The sequence below is a fragment of the Phyllopteryx taeniolatus genome, chromosome 15 (assembly GCF_024500385.1).
Source record: "Phyllopteryx taeniolatus isolate TA_2022b chromosome 15, UOR_Ptae_1.2, whole genome shotgun sequence".
Classification (NCBI taxonomy): domain Eukaryota; kingdom Metazoa; phylum Chordata; class Actinopteri; order Syngnathiformes; family Syngnathidae; genus Phyllopteryx; species Phyllopteryx taeniolatus.
In genome coordinates this window covers 14,792,545-14,812,049 of record NC_084516.1, presented here as the reverse complement: position 1 = coordinate 14,812,049, position 19,505 = coordinate 14,792,545, and the positions used below count along the sequence as shown (strand labels likewise).

The 19,505-nt window shown below is 39.8% G+C and overlaps 1 protein-coding gene across 2 annotated transcripts in view; it reads right to left on the bottom strand.

The window, feature by feature from the left end:
• The window catches only part of ccbe1 (collagen and calcium binding EGF domains 1), a 42,001-nt gene extending 28,640 nt beyond the window's left edge, over positions 1-13,361 (bottom strand). The window contains exons 1-2 of one of the 2 annotated variants that reach the window (XM_061747402.1): positions 13,025-13,361; positions 12,845-12,931 (exon numbers count right to left, since the gene is read on the bottom strand). In XM_061747402.1, the coding sequence (XP_061603386.1) occupies positions 12,845-12,931; positions 13,025-13,128 (191 nt within the window). In that variant the 5' untranslated portion in view covers positions 13,129-13,361. The remainder of the gene's footprint in view (positions 1-12,844; positions 12,932-13,024) is intronic. The other variant, XM_061747400.1, reaches the window with a different exon arrangement.
• Positions 13,362-19,505: the final 6,144 nt, after the last annotated feature.

Below are 19,505 nucleotides of genomic sequence, written 5' to 3'. Positions count from 1 at the left end.
TCTTGAGGATGCTGTGAATATGTCTCTTGAGGACTATTGGTAGTGTATTCGAGCACATAGCTGTCATGGCATGGGATCAATTCTCACTCAATCCATTCACAAATCACCTCGCGACTGACTGGAGACCAGCGTGTACTTGGCATTTCGGCTTAAACGAAACTAATGCCCCCGAAGGGTTGTTTTAGTCAGGTGGCGACCCAATATAAACTGATGCTGGGTCTGTCAGTTTGGGAATAGGCTGATTTAGAGGAGCTTCATAGGCCAAACCTCAAAAGAGAAGTCATGCAGCTGGTGTTAGATGGATTCATATTCAATGGCGCATTCATTGGCCACCAATCCAGAGTGTAGTCTGCTTTTTGTCTTATGTCAGCTGACATCAGAATAAAAACTCAGCCAGAATCTGTTTTGGTTCCCAAACTAAGTTTGAGAAAGACAAGTCCAGAGGAACCCCAGGGACAAAACCTCAAACTAAAAGTCAAAGTAAGCCTTTAATGAGCCAAACTTCCTCTTGAGAGCCCTTGGTATAGTCATTTACATAGCTGTCAAGGATTTGGATTTATTCAGGCTCAACAGTCCACTCCCAGTCACTCTGCAAATGGTGACCAATCCAGGGTGTAGTATTCATTTTGCCCTAAATAAGACAAATGCCGCCAATGTCAGACTTCCGCCATGGGATCAATGCTCGCTTCATGCGATTTTTGCAATCACTCTGTGAGTTACTGGCAACCAATCCAGGGTGGAGTCCAAACAAGTCAGCCGGCAAACAAATACAAACTGACCAAGGATTTGTTTTGGTTCCCAATCTATGTTTGGGAAAGACAATTGTCAAGTAACTCCAGGGACCAAAACCTCAAACTGGACGTAAAAAGTGAACCTTTAAAAAAACAGATTAACTGATGAAGTGCTCTCTGCTGAGCGATCAAGATGAATGAATAGTCATTCATGTGTGCCCGGGGCCTCATTTAATAACCAGTATGATACATCAACGTAAGTTATGCGTGAGTCGGGGTTCTTGGTCCAAGGACGAGTCACACCGGTCTTCATTTTAAAACGAACATTTGTTTATTGGTCAACTTAATGTCATTCAAAGTGCACCTTTAGATTTAAACCCTTAATTAATTTCTCTCCTGTGATGAGTCAGCGGCAAGTTCTGCAAAAAACAACAAAAGCGCTCAGAATACGCCAACGGAGAGAATTGGAATAACACAACTGGGTAACTGTGATTCGCTTGCAGTCGTCCGCAGCCATGTGGAAACATGCAGAATACTGTTAAGTGTTCTGGATAACAGCTGGATGCCAAAACACCTCCAGTCCTTTAAAGCAGCTGCAGCTGCAGTGTTCCGTGCTAACAGCGTGCGAGAAGAAGTTAAGTAATCTGCAATGATACCTGTCAATTTAAGAACAGGAAAAAAAGAAAAAAAAAAAAAGAATATTTAGTTACAAGCATTCCAAGTTATGAGTCTGTGTGACGTCTCTTGTGGTGACATACCAGGAAGTCACTCAGAGCACGTTTGTCTATGTAATCAAACATTGAAAACGGCTAAAACAGACGCTTACTTGTGGTTGCAATTCAAAAGAGAAGTATCACAGTTTTCCAGAAGCAGAATCCTTTGCCTTAGATCAGGAGTGACTTCACCTAATTTGACTACTGGGAAAAAATGATGTAAAAGAGGAGTTGTTCTCTGGTAACAACCTTTGGGTGGCTAACTTCACCATGTTAAAGTCATAATGTTACAGGAATAGTTTAGTAAGATTAAGGTAGGTTAGTGTACGCGCTGCAACTGGTCGCTGGTTCTTATCCCCGCCTGAGCACATGTTGTCGTTGTGTCCCTGGGAAAGCTACTTAACCCACATTGGCTATGAATGAATATGGTTGAATGTGTGCAATTGTAACGTGTCTTTGAGTGCCTTGAAAGGGCACTCCATATGTATAATGCATTATTATTATGATTATTATACAAACTGACAATGTTCGAATAGTGTTAGGAGTACAAACATATATTTTTACAAGAATAAATACACTGTTGGCTACATGTTTTTGAGAGTAAAGTCAGATTTTTACAAGAAAAAGTCCCAATGTTACAACGTTATCACGTTACAGGGAAACGGAATGTGAGAACAGTATTCGTATTATAAGAAGTAAAAAAAAATCTTATTTTTACCAGAATAAAGCTACATATTTATAAGAACAGTCAATTTTTTTACGAGGAAAATGTCATAATTTTACATGACTAAAGCCATATTATTATGAGATCAAGTCCTAATTTCACAAGAGCAGAGTTAGGAGAAAAGTATTTATTTATTTTTACAAGAGTAAAGATACATGTCGTTGCTAATGAAGTCATTTTACAGAAAATTTTTATGACAAAAGGCTTAATTTTATGAGAATAGTGTTATAAGAAGTCTTTTCTCAGGAATAAAAATGAAAATAGTAATTTTTACGAGGAAAAGTCAAAATTTCAGAAGAATAAAGTCGCACTGTTACAAGAAAAAGTTCTCAACAAGTTGCAACAATAGTTGTGAAGTACAGTAGTTCTAATAGGACAAAAAAAGTTGTAAGGTAACAAGAATAAAAAGTCCTAATGTTACAAGACTAGTACAAAGAGAATAGGTTGTTATTTTTGCTAGAATTATTTTGTGTTTTGAAGAGAAGGAGTCGCAATTCCACAAGAATAAAGTTTCACTTCATAAAAAAAAACTAAGTTGTTAGGGATAATGTTATGCCAATAGTTTCGGAGTACTTGTAGTGGTAAAAAAAAAAAAAAAAAAAAAAGCTATGATGTGACGACATCAATAGCATTTATACAATATTTATTTCTCTGAGGATAAAGCTATGTATAGACAGCATGGTGGTTATTGGTTACCACGTTTGCCTCACAGTGGAGAGGTTCTGAGTTGGAATCTCAGCTCTGGCCTTCTTCCTGTGTTGAGTTTGCATGTTCTTCCCATGCTTGCGTGGGTTTACTCTGGGTACTCCGGCTTCCTTGCCACATTCCAAAAACAGGCACGTTAACTTCATTGACGACTCCGAATTGGCCATTGGTGTGACTGTGAATGGTTGCTTGTCCATAGGTGCCCTGTGATTGGCTGGCAACCAGTCGTTGTGACCCTGCCTCTCGCCCAAAGTCAGCTAGGATAGGTTCCAGCCCACCCATGACCTGAATGAGGACAAGTGCTCAAAAAAAAAAAAACGGATTGATGTTATGTCTCAAATGACAATCACAGAGTCTGTGTGGGCAACAGACTATGGAGTTTTTTATTGTGAATATTAACAATTTACATTGAAATATGTCATTTTTTTGTGCAGATCAAGGAGGGTAAATCCACAAAATTGACAAGATTATCTTTATGTGTGCCTAAGGAAAACCCAGTTAGGAATGTTGCATGGTGGTCACGTGTGTTCAAGCAGTGCAATGAAGCAACAAACAGCATGTTTGCCGTTGCATGATGTCCACATCTGTCACTAAGGAATGCTCTTTAACACTAACATGTCCTCCCTTGTTCTGTTGTGATGCTTTGCACTCCTGCTGCATCTTCTTCACTTTAGGAACTACACGTCAGGGTTTAGTTCTCACCCACCGCCAGTAGGAGCAGCAATAAATTAAAATCAAGCAGCCCTTCATCCCCCACTCACAGCTAATCAATCCGAACTTGGTTTTAAATCACAAGATTATTCAAGATATGTGATAATACAAATACAAATGCCTGGTCATAGATTACAATACTTAATTTTATAACCCCAAATTGGACATTTACAAGAAAATGTTTTGACAAGACTAAGTCGGTAATTTTTTGAGAATTTTAAAACTTTTGATTTTATTTTTGTAACTTTTTTTCATAATACAAGTCGCAATATTACAAAAACAGTAGTATTATAAAGAAGAAAAGTAAATGTTCTGAGAATAGTCATGGTACTGCGAGAACAAGTCTCAATTAAATGAAAATATGTTTCACTTTTATGAGAATAATCGTTGTATTATGATTTTTTTTTTACTGTAAAGTCATGAGAATGGTTCTGTAATAGTAGTAAAAAAAAGATTATTTTGAAGAATTGAGTCTGAGTTGTACAAGGAAAAGTCATAATGGGAAAGTCATTTGGAGAATAGTTGCATTACGAGAAAAAGTCCTAACGATGTTTACTTTAATGCAGACGTGCGGTTGTGTAAACCAGTTCTGTGTAAGCCAGTACCACGTATCTTCATTTTTGAGGTGTGAAAGGACCCCAAATTTGCGGATTCTGTGCCGCACTCATTCTGCCTGGCTCGCGCTTATTGCTATGTAAGTCGACAGTAATGTTAGTCTGTGTGCAAAAATGATCAACCCAAAATCCTGCAATGTAGAGAAAAATCTATGCTCCAAAATTAGATGGTGAGTGAAGACTGTTTAGAGTTGCGCTTTAAAAAGAATAAAGAGAAAATAGTCACGAATGAATGTTACGAGACTAGTCAATGACATTAGATTTCTACGTGAAAAAGTCATTAAAAAGTGGAAATAGTTTAAGTCATAATGTTACAAAGATAGTTGTGGACTGTAACATACAATGCAAAAACTGCGAATGACAATTTACAGTTTTTATTCCTGATTAATTGTGGTGATTTCAATTAATCATTACACGTGTACACATGTTTGAAGGGGAGCAGGGATCGTTAGCTAGCCTGACTTCTTTTCTTTTTCTTCTTCTTGGTCTGCCATTCAGATCGTTTCAGCTTTCAACTCAGCAGGAGCCGTCATTTTCCCGACACTGTGTACATCCACTTGACAGGCTTTCCAGGCGCTTGCCAGGATGGAAAACACATGTTTACGTCCTTGCTTTTGACATGTACGGTATCTCAGTGCAGACACATTTTAGTGTTTAATACAGATCGTAAGGATTTATCGCATTTCAACTGTGGTACAGACTTGTTCCACTCACTCCGTTTTCATTAATCATAGTAGTCGAAAGAAAAAGTTTACGAGATTGAAGTATCATTTTTACGAAAGTAAAGATGTTACGTTTACGAAAAAACAATGTGCAATACTTGTAATAAAAAATAAAAAAACTGTAATGCCATCCATCCATTTTCCGAACCGCTTATCCTCACTAGGGTCGCGGGCGTGCTGGCGCCTATCCCGGCTGTTTTTGGGCGAGAGGTGGGGTACACCCTGAACTGGTCGCCAGCCAATCGCAGGGCACATATAAACAAACAACCATTCGCTCTCACATTCACACCTACGGGCAATTTAGAGTCTTCAGTTAACCTACCGTGCATGTTTTCGGGATGTGGGAGGCGGGCGTGCTAACCAGTCGTCGCCGTGTCACTGTTTTACGAGGACTGTAGTGTAATAGTTGTGAACTAGATGCAATATTATGCCAAAAAAAAGTCTGAATGTTTGTCACATTTTTACATAGTTGTACCGGTGACGCGAACAATCGCAGTGTTAAAGAGAAAATATTTCCTTTTTGTTGTTTTGTGCTGGTGGGCGACTGATTAGCACATCTGCCTCATAATTCTGAGGACCGGGGTTCAAATCCCGGAGTTTGCATGTTCTCCCCTTGCCTGGGTGGGTTTTCTCTGGGCACTCCGGTTTCCTCCCACATCCCAAAAACATGCGTGGAAGGTCGATTGAAGATGCTAAATTGCCCGTCGATGTGAATGTGTGTGCGAATGGTTGTTTGTTTGAACAGAAGTTGTACTTTCAGTTGTAATGCTCTGAGGGGGAAAAAAGTCATATTTTTATCTGAAAAACTCAGAATGTTTTGAGAATAAAGTCACATTTATATAATAACCACATTACTGACGGGAAAAGTAAACTGTATTCTGGGAATATAGTTGCACTTTTAGGATAATAAAGTCCTAATATGCTTTGACACAATGTAGGCACGTTAGTTTCACAACATTTGTTTGTAATATATTGTAGAGATTTATTGTATCTGAATTGTCATATGGGCTTGTTTGATTTTTTCCTCTGCAGGCTACGTTTCAATGTTACGATGGCGAGGAAGGCTGCCAGCCGGTGTAAATACTTTTCAGGCCTCTTAGATTGGCATGATTGCTGTGTCTACATCTGTTCAAAGAGATGTTGGGAAACTATCTGGACTCCCGCCATCATCGTTTCCTTAGCTACATTAGTAGCAAAAAAACCCCAAAAAGAAACATTTTAATAATTTATTATGCTGTGTTTAAAAATATTTGAGTAATATTTCCAGATGGGTTTTTTTGTCAATTTAATCCACCATCTGTTTCTTTTCCCATGAAACTGCAAAAGCAAGTTGATTGTAAATTTCTGCTGCAGCCAACTACAGTCGATTACTGATGTGTAATGCAGAAAATTAGCTAATCTAAGCAGTTAATTAAAATCTTAACCGTCACATAAGGTTCAAAATTCACATGAATTTACGAATGTTGTCATTTATTTGAAAGAGTCTAAAGCCGGCCACACACTGAGCAACTGGACGGAAAAGGACAATCGCGAACAAATTACAGTCGGCGACTTACCTTAGCACATCTACCAACTCGCTGCAACAAAAAAATTAAACCTCTGGCTTGCTTATGGGAAACAATGTCTTTAAGCACCACCGATATTATTTTACTGAACCACAAACAATATGGCGCGATTGTCAAGGAAAAAGAAGATTGCCCTTGCTTGGCCAGTGGCCAGCGTAGCTAGATCGCCCTGTTGGCGGGGATTGCAAAGCTAGTGAACAAAGAGAGGAGAGACTGTGTATAATGCACATGTCATGGAAACAATGAGTTCCAGCCCATGAACAATGAGTCCCTGCAATTTATCATCATGGAATACAGATAAAGTAATCCTCCGAGACGTCACGGTTCTTGCTTCGCAGTCCCGCTATGTTGCACATTTTTATCACATTTGTTCATCTATCTTTTCTACTGTTTGCTCAATATTTTTCTTATCCATTATTCTTGGTCTCTTTTTTTAGAACGATATATTTTCCCCCAAACTTTCACGATAAACGATACTATTGTTGAAGGTTTTTTTTTAATGCCACTGACACAATGATATTAGAGCATAATCATAAAGAATTGTACACATCTTACATTCTACCCCGGTAATCAAACATATGAGCACGACTGTGTAATGTTCTCTCATTTGCTAGATAAAAGTAGGGCTGCGCAATAAGAGCAAGTAAATAAAAAGAGAAAGCTATAAGTGTTCAAATAAATTGCTGAACCTAAGAAAAATGAAGTTTGAGTTTCCCCTTTTCTGTTTGGCATCTTGACACAATAGTGAAGCCTCAAACAATTTTACACATTTTAATTTAACAAATCTTAACAACTGAACCGTTTTAGAGGTTATGCTTGTTCAAAACCTTTGTTTTGTTTTATAATAGCGTTTCACGTATATCGCACTACTCGTCACTTTAAACTGCATACACTCCTTGAAGTCTCGGCGCCCTTTGCACAATGGTCATTGCACCGGACTATTGCGAGATTAGTCATTCAAACTGGTCTAAGTGCTGGAGGACTCTGCATCTTTTTGCACAATTGTAAAAAAAAAAAAAAAATAAAATTAAAAAATTAAAATTAAAATTGTACTGGCATTACCAGATAACTAGCAACCCTTTATTGCTCAGTAACTGTTTTTTTCAATGTCTTTATGTCTCAAAAGTGTTCTCTGTCAATTGACTGTCTGTTATCCTACTAGAGCGGCTCCAACTACTGGAGACAAATTCCTTGTGTGTTTTTTGGACATACTTGGCAAATAAAGATGATTCTGATTCTGATTCTGATTCTGATATGCACTTTTAATAAGTGCACCCAGTGAGAACTTCCCACTGAGAAGTTTAAACAAAAATGACACTGAGCGTTCCATTTAAAGCTCCAGTTTGTTCCAAATGTTTACTTCCTTTTCTTTTACTTAAATTCCACGCTGCGTTTCTTTCTCTCTCCCCTGTTTCTCCTTGTCTTTGTCTGGGCTGCGCGCAATCAGTGATTACGACATGAGATGCAAATTTTGATTGGCTGAAGGGGGTGGCTGAACTCGCATATGATTGGTCGGTACAGTTCAACATTACTATAATGTCTGTAATCTGTTGTGGCGTCCCGTATGTCTTGAATCATAATCATCATAATCAATTATTTAAACAAATGTGTCATTAAACGTTTAACTTTTAAATTTTATGGCATACAGGCATATTGCAACGGCAAAGTAGATAGACGACGCGGGCTATTTGTGGCTGCATCGAGAGGGAAGCAGACGCATACTTTCAGTTTCGCTTTTGACTGTAACAAGGTGGATTCAAAAACCGCCCAAAAAACACGACATTTTAAATTCCGATGAAACGATCAAGGAATTTAACCTAACAACAACACTAACAAACTTATACTTTTACTGCTTCGGTCTGTACAAAAAAAGGAGTAGGCCTATAGGAGATTTTCAGTGAATAACAGAGGAAAGGTTCCCCAAAAGAATCTGCTAATAGGCAATTTAGCAAATGCCAAATTTGCGGATGTTCACGGTCTTACATTTTATTTATCTCTTAGACAAAATTTTCATAGCTTAATCCAAATTAGAAAGAGATTCCATTTTTGGTTCATGTTGAGATCTGAAGTACTGTTACGTACGCACAAATTTGAATGTAAAAAAAAAATAGAACTCTGACCTGTGTTCTGCCTAAAAAAACAGAACAGACCAACAAATCTAAATCCACGGGATGCAATTATTTCCTACAGTTGGTTGAAACAATATTAGACTTGAATTAGAGGTTTGCAATCAATGCAATGAGAGTGAGTGGACTTCTGATGAAGATACCAGCTAGCATACACTAACTACAGCTGGAGAGGAGGGGGGTGCGCACACGAAAAGAAACAAAAAAGTTCCGTAACAGCAGAATTATTTTAAAAAACAACACTGCAACCACTGCACATGCCGCACATTAATTATGTTGCAGCTGTACAGTGGAAAGACTCTTTTATGGGGAAGTCTTTTTACAGGGTGGGCTAAGCCAACACTGCACACGCAATAAATCAGCACAATCATCCTTTTCGCGCGCCCCTACTGAAGAGGAGTTATAAAGAAAGATTAGAAATGTGTCCTTTTTGTTTTCCCGCCATTGTAGCTTAGCACGGGGGGGGGGGGGGGGGGGAGATCTGGCCTTCATCTTGGCACGGCTGACGCGGCGACGCTGAAACGGTTTCAACAATGCAAGCGTGGCTGATGAAATTCGGAGATTCTCTGCGAGTACGTGGCCCTTTGCATTGCTATGCTAACCGGAGGCTTGACCTTTACAATTGAAAATGTCACTGTGCTAGCATGTTCATCGGTCAGCAACATTTGATGTAATATTGAATCATGTTTCATGGTATAGAAAATTATGGAAATACAAATGAATGCTTTTCACTGTGGCCATCATGCGACCTTTATTAACTTTACAGGTCATTTTAAAGTTAACATTTTACCCACAACTTTAACCTTCTATCTTTCGAATAGATCATGTTCAGCAGGTTGTATCATTTTGGTTAGCCGTTAGCATCCGTCGCTAACGCGGCAGTGAGTTTACAGTCCAATACTCTAGATGGACCCCACAATGTTTACTCAAGACATTATGTAATAATGTAGACATGTTTTGTACTTGTAAAGTAGATTGTGAGGAATTTGAAGTGTAGGGGGAGCTTGGGAGCAAAAAATATAGAGAAATGCAAGCCATAGACAACCACAATGCATTCGACCAGGCAGTTTTTTTTTTTTTTTTCCAAACACACCATATAAAGCGTAATGTTATAGGAATAGTCCCATATTATGAGATTATCTTTTTTTTCCCCCAGAGAATAAATCTTCACTTTTACTAGAATAAAGTCGAATTTTACAAGGATAAAAGTGTAGTTTTTTTTAATATATAAATCTAGTTTCGAGAAAAAGTCATTCTATCATTATAAGCTCACTTGCAGTGTTACGAGACAAATTCTGAATCTTTACAAGCACAAAGTTGTAATGACAAAAAATAGACAGTGCTAATCTTTACGAGAATAAAGTTGCACTTTTCTAATAATAAAGTAATAGTTTTTTTGTTCACTGCAAAATACAATCTATTCGATTCCAAACAATTTTCCCGAATAACTATAATGGAATTTCTGTTCCAGGGTCAAAGTATGGCAATCCTGATCACTTTACTGGCAATTTTTAAGTAACATGTTAATATTCTTAAGCATTTGCTTTGCAATGCTCTATCATCAGGCTCCAAAGTGCACTAAAATAGTTCCAGAAAGACAAGAAATTGGCTTTCGGCAATCTGTATTATGGGTTACAGGTTTTCATCAGATAAAACTGTAGTTTGAAATCCGAAAAGTGTGTACGCTAGTAATATTAAACCTTTTATAACCACCATGAAAAGCACTAAATAAACAATTTTAAAAACTAATCACAAGCAGAAAGTGAAGCCAAAACCTAATTTTCTCGATGTGTGGCCAAGCAACAGCACGTAGCGCCCTCGTTGTTGCCAAACTGGAACGCAAGGCTCACACCATTTGATCTAGTAAAGCGTTTATATCACAATTAGAAGCGTTTGTGGAGTAAAAGCCTCGCCCGGCCCTTCACAGCCTCTTTCTTGAGCCAAATATTCAACCCGAGAGCCAGAGAAAATCCCAACACAGTAACAACACTCAGCTCTGTCACAATAGAACGAAAACGCTAACATGATGGGAGGTCGGCCGTGGCCCGTTGATGAACGATGTACTGTTCCATTGCTGAAACTCAGCGGGCGAGACGACTTGTTATGAAAAACCTGACATGAAGTCATAGGCTCACTCCCATTTGGATTTCAGCGACTTTGGAAAACGTAGGGAAATATTCACTGATTGTTACGTAAAAGAACAGCTAGTGGTGTTCTTAATCACTGTCAGATATTTGCTGTTTGCGTAAGACAGACAGACGCAAATGAAGATGAAAATGGAGACTTTCCAAAATGAAGACTTTCGGGTAAAAGGTGAAATGTCTGACCAGTCCACTCCATTTTCTTTCTTTCTTTTTTTGCGGTACTTGCAGGATTACGCATGAAATTGTGTTTGTCAGAGTTTACGTTGGCAAATGTCGTTGTTAACTTTGCATGAACAACGCAAACAAACCGTGTATCCATGGCAACCACAATGTTTCTCAAACCACGTCTGGAAGCATTTTTTGTGTGAAATTAAATCTGAACCAATCAAAAATGTTTACATTTCGGTGTTGTCAATGACAGCTATGAAACAAACTTTTTCATGACTGCAGGATTACATAAAAATAACTGACCGTTTTGCTGGAATTTTTGCCATTTACGGGTCAAAGGTGAAAATGTCTGACTTCTATCACAAAAAGTCCAATTTGGTTGTTTGTTGAACTATTTGAAATCAGAATCCGCCAGCATTTGCACCCTCTCGCAGAGGTGCTGTCTACAAAAATGGAGCCCAGAATCTGCACAAAACTCAAATGCTGAAATTTCCTCTTCATCATCATAAATTACTCTTGCTATTAGATTTCATAATGTGCGCAAACAAATATTTTATGTAGATTTATGTTTTTAATGCTATTTTTTTTTAATGAAATTTTGACATGCAAAAAAAGGAAAGGTAAAAGGTGAAATGTCTATTTTGATCACAAAAAACTCAGTCCAGTAGTTTTCTTATTTGCGCTACCATTGGAATTACGCACAAGGTTATGTTTATTTCTCAGACTTACAACTTAGCTTCCAATGCAAAGTAACCACGTAAAAAGACGAAACTTTGTGTGTTACCACCATGTTTGTTTTGGTTTGTGGAACGAATGAAGACATGACGTTTTGTGCTGTTTGCTTACACCCCACATCATATACTCCACAATGTCCACTTTTAAAAAAGTAAATACAGGAGACCCTTGCTCTCCTCCAGTGTTGTCGGAATTTTACTAGCATGTCTTGCTTCAACTGATGCATTCAGTGTGGCATGGTTTCCGTAGTTTATGCAAAACCGATGGTGTAAAATAGACTAAATGCGACACTGACAAGGAAAGAGGAGGTCAGAAGATGCAGTTTGAGATTCTGCCGCACATTTACAATAATATTATCACTGAATCATTATCCATCGATCTATGTCAGTGATTTCCAACCTTTATGGAGCCAAGGCACATATTTTACAATTGAAAAATCTCACGGCACACCAGCAAACACAAATGTCACAAAAAGTGGATACATTAATTACTGTATGTACTTCCTGCCATCTAATAGAAGAGCATTTATTTGTTCTGTCTATCACGGTGCCTCACTGGCATAAATAGAGGAACAAAGATACATTATTTCTTGTAAATAAATATTCTTTTTTAGCAATTATGCGAAATTTGATCATTTCCCACGGCACACCTGAAGAGCGCTCATGGCACATTAATGTCCCCGGCACACTTATCACCTATAGGGTGAAATGGACTTTGGGCAAGAGGCGGGTCCACCCTGGACTGGTCATCAGCCAATTAGGGCACACAGACAACCGTTGACACTCACATCGACACAATTTGCACAATTTAGAATCTTCACTGAACCTCACACGCATAGTTTTGTGATGTGGGAGGAAGCGGGAGTACCCAGAGAAAACCCACGCAAGCAACGGAAATTCAAACCTCTAAATTGCGACGCGGCCGTGCTCACCACTAGGTCGTCCTGCTACCTAAATAACTATGGTTTGTTCATTCTCTCATGGAATGCTGAATTCTCAATCGCAGCATCCAATCAGATTCTCTGACTGTATGATTTGCTGTTCAACCCAGTTGCTTCATTTTAAAAACATATGTACTGTAACACATGTATGGTGAGTGTATATAATATTAATAATGATATCCAAAAAGGGGTAAATGAATGGAAAGTTAATGTAAATAGTAAAGTCATAGTAATGGACTGACTTACCTGTAGCACGTTGCAACGTCCCCACTGGCTTTGAGGCAGGAGTACTTGGTGGTGGAGATGTTGCTATCGGAGCACTCCTCACTGTCACTGTCAAAATAGAATACAATCATACAAATGCGATCAAAAGCCATTGAAACAAACAAACAAACAGAGTGTCACGGTACTGAAGTGGAACGTTACCCGAAGCTGACATGCTCCTGACGGTGTGACCGCGGCGAGGCTCCGGAGAGGAGCAGCACCCAGGTCACGGCCGCGAGCAGGTTGCGAGCGTGTCCGGGGATCATGTCGCTCCGTCGGCGCTCCTGTCACCGAGCCCCCCGCTCGTGGAATAAGCGCGGCGGTAATGGTGCGGGGGCCACGCGTGGACAAAACCTGTCACGCAGCCAGCCAGGGACCCTCCCACTCGCCATTCACACGTTGTGGTCAAGCGAGGGGCTCTACCGAGGCGATTTATGGGGATTACTTTTCACGATTTGACTTTCATACCGGTCGTTTCTTTGCCTTCTCGTGGAAGTGGCGCGGACTTCAAGACTTTATCTCTGCTGCCACCACGCGGCTATCGATGGAAACTCAACAGTGAAACACCACCACCGCCCACTTCATTAGGTACACCAGAGCCAATACAAAAAATAGCTGTGTTAAAATGTGTGCCCTGACAAATATGTTAATAACTGTTGCTAATTGGTAACCCAGCCTTGGTGGAAAAAAAAGAAAAAAATATTGGGAGTTTTACTTGCCATGACAACTGTTTTAATAGCAACGAGACAAGATTTCCCCCAAATGGCAGTCTGTCTTTTTGGAACGGTACAACGAAGAAAGAATTTAGAAAATCAGATAATGGGTTATGAAGAAATTGAGTTGTTTGTGTGAGAAAAAAAAAGCCTTATTGGGAAACTTTTGTGTGATATCGCCTATAGAAAATTGGGTCCAAAAACGCCTTCAAATTACAGTAAAACAGGAATAAAATACTCAAATGATTTTGAAAATGATAGTGTTACCATTTCCAGTGGTCTGTAAAAGCTGAAGACTAAACAACAACAACAACAACATTCTGTGAGATGTATGTAAGCCAATAAGCACACTCTGATTTTACTCAAAATTTGCCACGGAACATTTTCAGTTGTCTTTGCAGACTCGTTTCAACAACATTTCAGATCTTACTAAAAATTGAACTAAAACAATAATGAAATAAATAATACAAAATGTGATTTTGATTCTCTTCGATTCTACTGACACAACTTTTGCTAGGCAGAATTTGTGGACTAGAAAATGAAGAAGGATTTTCTGCAATTTGTGCAGACTAATTTTGACAACGTTGTTGTTTGTATGTGAAGCATGGTTGTACCAGGTTGTGTGAACATACCCGAGGAGGAAATCCTGACGGTATGCATTGTGGTCATCTACCACCACATATGAGTTTCCAGCGAATTTCTCATGGTTATTATCATGTGAAATGACTCAAAAGGCCTGGCGTGGCTGTTTGGCCCTGTGACCACGTGAGCAATTGGACGCAAAGCCTTGTCCTGTAGGCGACCTTAGCACGGTTTCCAGCGCGAGAGCTGGCACTGTCCAGGCTGACCCACGTGTGGCGTCACACGCTGGCCCGTAAGGATATCGGCGTGAAACCGGGGTTGCGCGGTGTCGCTTTACAGATGCCACCATCTATCCTCTTTATGTCAATTCTATGTAGGGTCTAAAAGATATCATTCAAACTTGTACGTTATGTTGATGGCTTGAAACAGCAAAAGCTATTTGAACATTTATTCGACATCCTTGATAAGGTCCATGGACAAGTACGCTCTTTGTCCTCACTAATAAGACAATTCTGCGCACTAGTAGAACAACTAAAGCACACTAGTAGAATGACGGTGTCTCAGTAGTAATGTATTTTCCACTATTATAAGACATTTCTGCACACTCGTAGGACAATTTTGGCATACTAGTAGGCCAACTACATGTTATAGTGAAGCAAAACTGTGCACTAGTTGACATATGCATGCTACTAGTACTATTAGTAAAGGGCTAGATGTTAGCTAGCAGAATTTCATCACGTCACTAGTAGTAGTAGTAGCACACAGTTGTCGTGTAGTGCATAATTTTGCCTCACTAGTAACGCGGTTACTATTATGCCAAAGTTGTCAAATAAATGCATTTGTTAGATATCCTTGATGGACAGCTTAAGACTGATGTACTAATATGCTCTTTTCCCTCACTAGTAAGACAATGCTATGCACTAGTAGAACAACTGGGACACACTATTTGAACAACTGTTGTTTCTTCCACTACCGTGTGACATTTCTGCACACGAGTAGGCCAATTTTCACAATACTTGTATGACACCTACATGTTACCAGTGAGGCAAAACTATCAGTGGGTCGTTTTGGTACTACTCAGTGGAAGTTGCCCCAAGATGGCGTCCCCGGGCCCCTAGATGGTGCAATGGGGGATCGGGGAGGGAGGACGTGTTGTGTTAGTAGTGCAGCACAGTAGCTTAAATGGAAACTAGTTGGGCAAAAGTGGCAATAGTAGTGGAATCATTCTATTAGTGCCTTGAAGAGCGTACTAGTATGTGGAGCATCAGCTGGACATCAAGGATATCGAATAAACGTCAGCGGAAATAAGCTTTTTTTTGAGTACGAAGCTGTAGTTCTGCTCCCCTCCACTGGATGGCTCTTTCAGCCAAGAGATCAGCATCCCCTCTCCCTCCCTCCGTCATCCCTCCTCTTGTTTCAGCCCCCACAAAATGGATGACAGTTTTTTTTTTTGGAGCGCAAGCAGGGTGCGTCACGACCACGATGACGGCGGCGAGGCTGTGGCATTTACCTGCCACCTGTTTCCACGCCTCAGCAACCCGAGCTGCCGAATGATGAGGGACGCTGCAAGGCCTCCCAGGCTCCTGCATTGGGGAATAATGGACCAGGATTGTTCGCCATGGCCTTATTTAGCCCCCCCCCACCCCGGAGAATAACAGAGCAAGCATTTGCGCTCTTTGATTTACGTCATTACTGCTCCAGCATATCAGAATCAGAATCATCTTTATTTGCCAAGTATGTCCAAAAAAACACACAAGGAATTTGTCTCCGGCAGTTGGAGCCGCTCTAGTACGACAACAGACAGTCAATTGACAGAGAACACTTTGGAGACACAAAGACATTGACAAAAATATGTAATGCGATATACGTTGTTCATTTATATCATCTGCAGGGATTCATTTACAGCTCACTCTATTCGAGAGCCCATCCAAATGGCGACTTTAGTTTAAGGGGCAGCACGATGCAGTGCCCCACCAGATTCAACAGATGGCGCTGTTTGTCTTTCTTTTTTCAGTATGTAGGCGATATTTAATGTGGTGAAATTGGATGATTTCCCGTGGCACCTTTGATGATCTCTCTTGGCACACTTGGGTGCCACGGACGGAACCCTGGTTGAGAATCACTCATGGTTGATTAAACTGTAACTACCCAGAGAATTCTGTCAAGCAACATGTGTCAAATCTGAGAAAAAAAAACCCCACATTTTCATATTTGAAAATATTTTTTAAATAGTGATAATTCTGCACATATGCAGGACGTCTGTACAGTTGGAAGCCAAAGTTGAAGGGGGGAAAAGCCACACTTTAAAAATAAAACGTAAAAAAAAAAAAAAAAAATCACAAGCTGCGAGCAAATCTTCATCAGACGTGTTTTGGTGCACCCCACAAATTTTGAATATTTCTACGACAAGCAATGCATTGTCCATCCATCCCTTGTTGTTTAAACTAACTTTCCTGTGCTAAATTAACAAATATATAAAAGAAAAAAAAATCAATGGCTTTACAGTATTCTTGCCCAATGTTTTTAATGATCTTTTTTGTAATATTGCAACTCTTTTTGTAACAGTATGACTTTATTTATAAAAAACAAAATTTCATGTAAAATACATGAGTCTAATATTACAACTACAGTATTTTTTGCAATACAAATGTTGTGCAATTTTTTTCTCATAACAGTATACCTTTATTCTGATAATATTCCAGGTTTATTCTTGTAATAGAACAACTTTTTTCTTGGGAGGGTGAGGGGGAGATACACATTCTTGTGATATTTGTGACTTTTTCTCCTAACATTACGACATTCTTATTACGTTACGACTTTAATTTCACAGTAGTACCTTGACTTATGAGTTTAATCATTTTCGAGAAAAGGCTCGTCATTAAATTTACTCATAAACGTATCAAATCAATGTTCCCCATTATAAATGGACTTGGACTCGACTTCCACCAAGTTATTGTCTACTACAAAAACATCTGTTGCCTTTCAACCTCTAGCGTCTGCGCCCTGATCCTTGCATGTGTTTTCATTTTGTATTTATTTGTGTGTTTGACTATTTGTCCTGTTCGTTAACCAGTTAAAGGGATGCATCAGGGACATGTGGCTCATGTCTTACAACATTTTGACTTTATTCACGTCATTTTACCAATTTCGCGAAAAAACTTTTATCTTGTCAATCTGACAATGCTTAATTCACACAAATTATAAAGATTACAATAATAATAATACAAAAATGTAAAATAAAAAAAACAAAAAATATTGTCTCATTTTGTAAATACTGTAGCTTGAGAATATTTAGCAACATTCAATTGCAACTCTAAATTTTCTGTGTTAATGACAGGAGTGGATGTTGAGTCTTGAGACTTGGCGGGCTTTGTGTGGTTTGTTGTGTGCGTGCTGGTCTGCAGCACTGCAGCAGCGCTGGTCTGCACATGCCCAGACAAGAGCGGTCTGGCTCTTAGTCGGCTAACTGACGCTAACAGCCTGCGTCACCTTGCCGCACTCATCTAACTTGTCTTGGTGTCACACGCACACACCGAAGCGTCGAGAGACTCCCGATCAAGCCGAGAGGACGTGAAAAGTGTGGGACACTCTGTATTATTTATTTATTTTGATATCATTATGGTCTCAAGGTCACTGAGGCTTTTTTTAAAATTTTTTTTATTTTATTTTTTTATTTAATGCAAGCTGCTCAGTGCAGAAAGAACACAGCCGGGAGTGCTTGAACTCATGTTCGTGCCTCTCTCTTTTTTTTTTTTTTTTTTTTTTTTTGCTCAAATAAAGCCACTAATTCCTTTTTCATTACCCTTGACTAACTTTGCACACGTCAGTCCTCGCTCGTTGTTCATGATCCTCTTACTGCAGTTTAAATCACAGCGTGCTATGCTACCTCTGTCTTTCTATCTCTATGGATTTATTAGATTATAACCACTAGCGGCGTTAAAGCAAGCACATGCATATATTTAATTACAACCCCAATTCCAATGAAGTTGGGACATTGTGTTAAACATAAATCAAAACAGAATACAATGATTTGCAAATCATGTTCAACCTATATTTAATTGAATAAACTGATAAACTTGATTGTTTTTAGCAAATAATCATTAACTTAGAATTTTATGGCTGCAGCATGTTCCGAAAATAGCTGGGACAGGTGGCAAAAAAGACTGAGAAAGTTGAGGAATGCTCATCAAACACGTGTTTGGAACATCCCACAGGTGCACAGGCTAATTGGGAACAGGTGGGTGCCGTGATTGGGTATAAAAGGAGCTTCCCTGAATTGCGCAGTCATTCAGAAGAAAAGATGGGGCGAGGGTCACCTCTTTGCGAACAAGTGCGTGCGTGAGAAATTAGTCGAAGAGTTTAAGGACAATGTTCCTCAACGTACAATTGCAAGGAATTTAGGGATTTCATCATCTACGGTCCATGATATCATCAAAAGGTTCAGAGAATCTGGACAAATCACTGCATGTAAGCGGCAAGGTCAAAAACCAACATTCAATGCCCGTGACCTTTGATCCATCAGGCGGCACTGCATCAAAAACCGACATCAATGTGTAAAGGATATCACCACGTGGGCTCACGCGTTATAAGATCACAAGGAAAAAAATCATGGCATCATATGAATAAACTGTATATTCGGAGACAGCGGAAATGCTGGCGGATTCCGATTTTTGTGCAAGCGCAAGGCCATGCGTGTTTGCCAATTTGGCAGACGGGTCTGCGGTCCAGGCGTTCAGGCACAGCGAGGGTGCGTCCTTGGAGATGCGCCTGGCAGAGTGACAATTTGGTAGCAGACAGTCGGTCTAAATCTCAGCGCAGGCTTGAACGCTGGTCGAATGCAGTTTTGGTGAATTTGATTGGGGCTCCATTAAGTCTCCAGCGGCTGTCACCCGCTCATTCTGTATACCCGTTCACATTGTCTGTTGCCACACCGGCCAAGAGCAGTAACAATGCTCCTCCCACGCACCGATCTTCTGCGATTCCGCATCGTGCTCTTCCGCACACAGACGTCTCCGTCGAGATTGTCATTGCGCCGCATTTAAAGGGAATGAGAGGAGCCGCGAATGAAGTCGGCTGTACACGCACCCACACTCTCGGATCCGCCGGGCTGTGCTAATCTGCAAAATTATCAACGGCAGTCTAAACCACCCTGAGGGCCAGTTTCGCGCCCGTCACGCTGAATTTACACCGGTCACGAAAACAGATTTTATTGTGTTACCACGCATACTTGCCATTTGCTACTTACGAAAGAAAAAGTCATAATGTTCGCGAGTAGATTAACCTGTCCAATCAAATTGCTGCAACGTCTTCCCTCATACTGCGCCATCCACTTGGACGACACACAATTT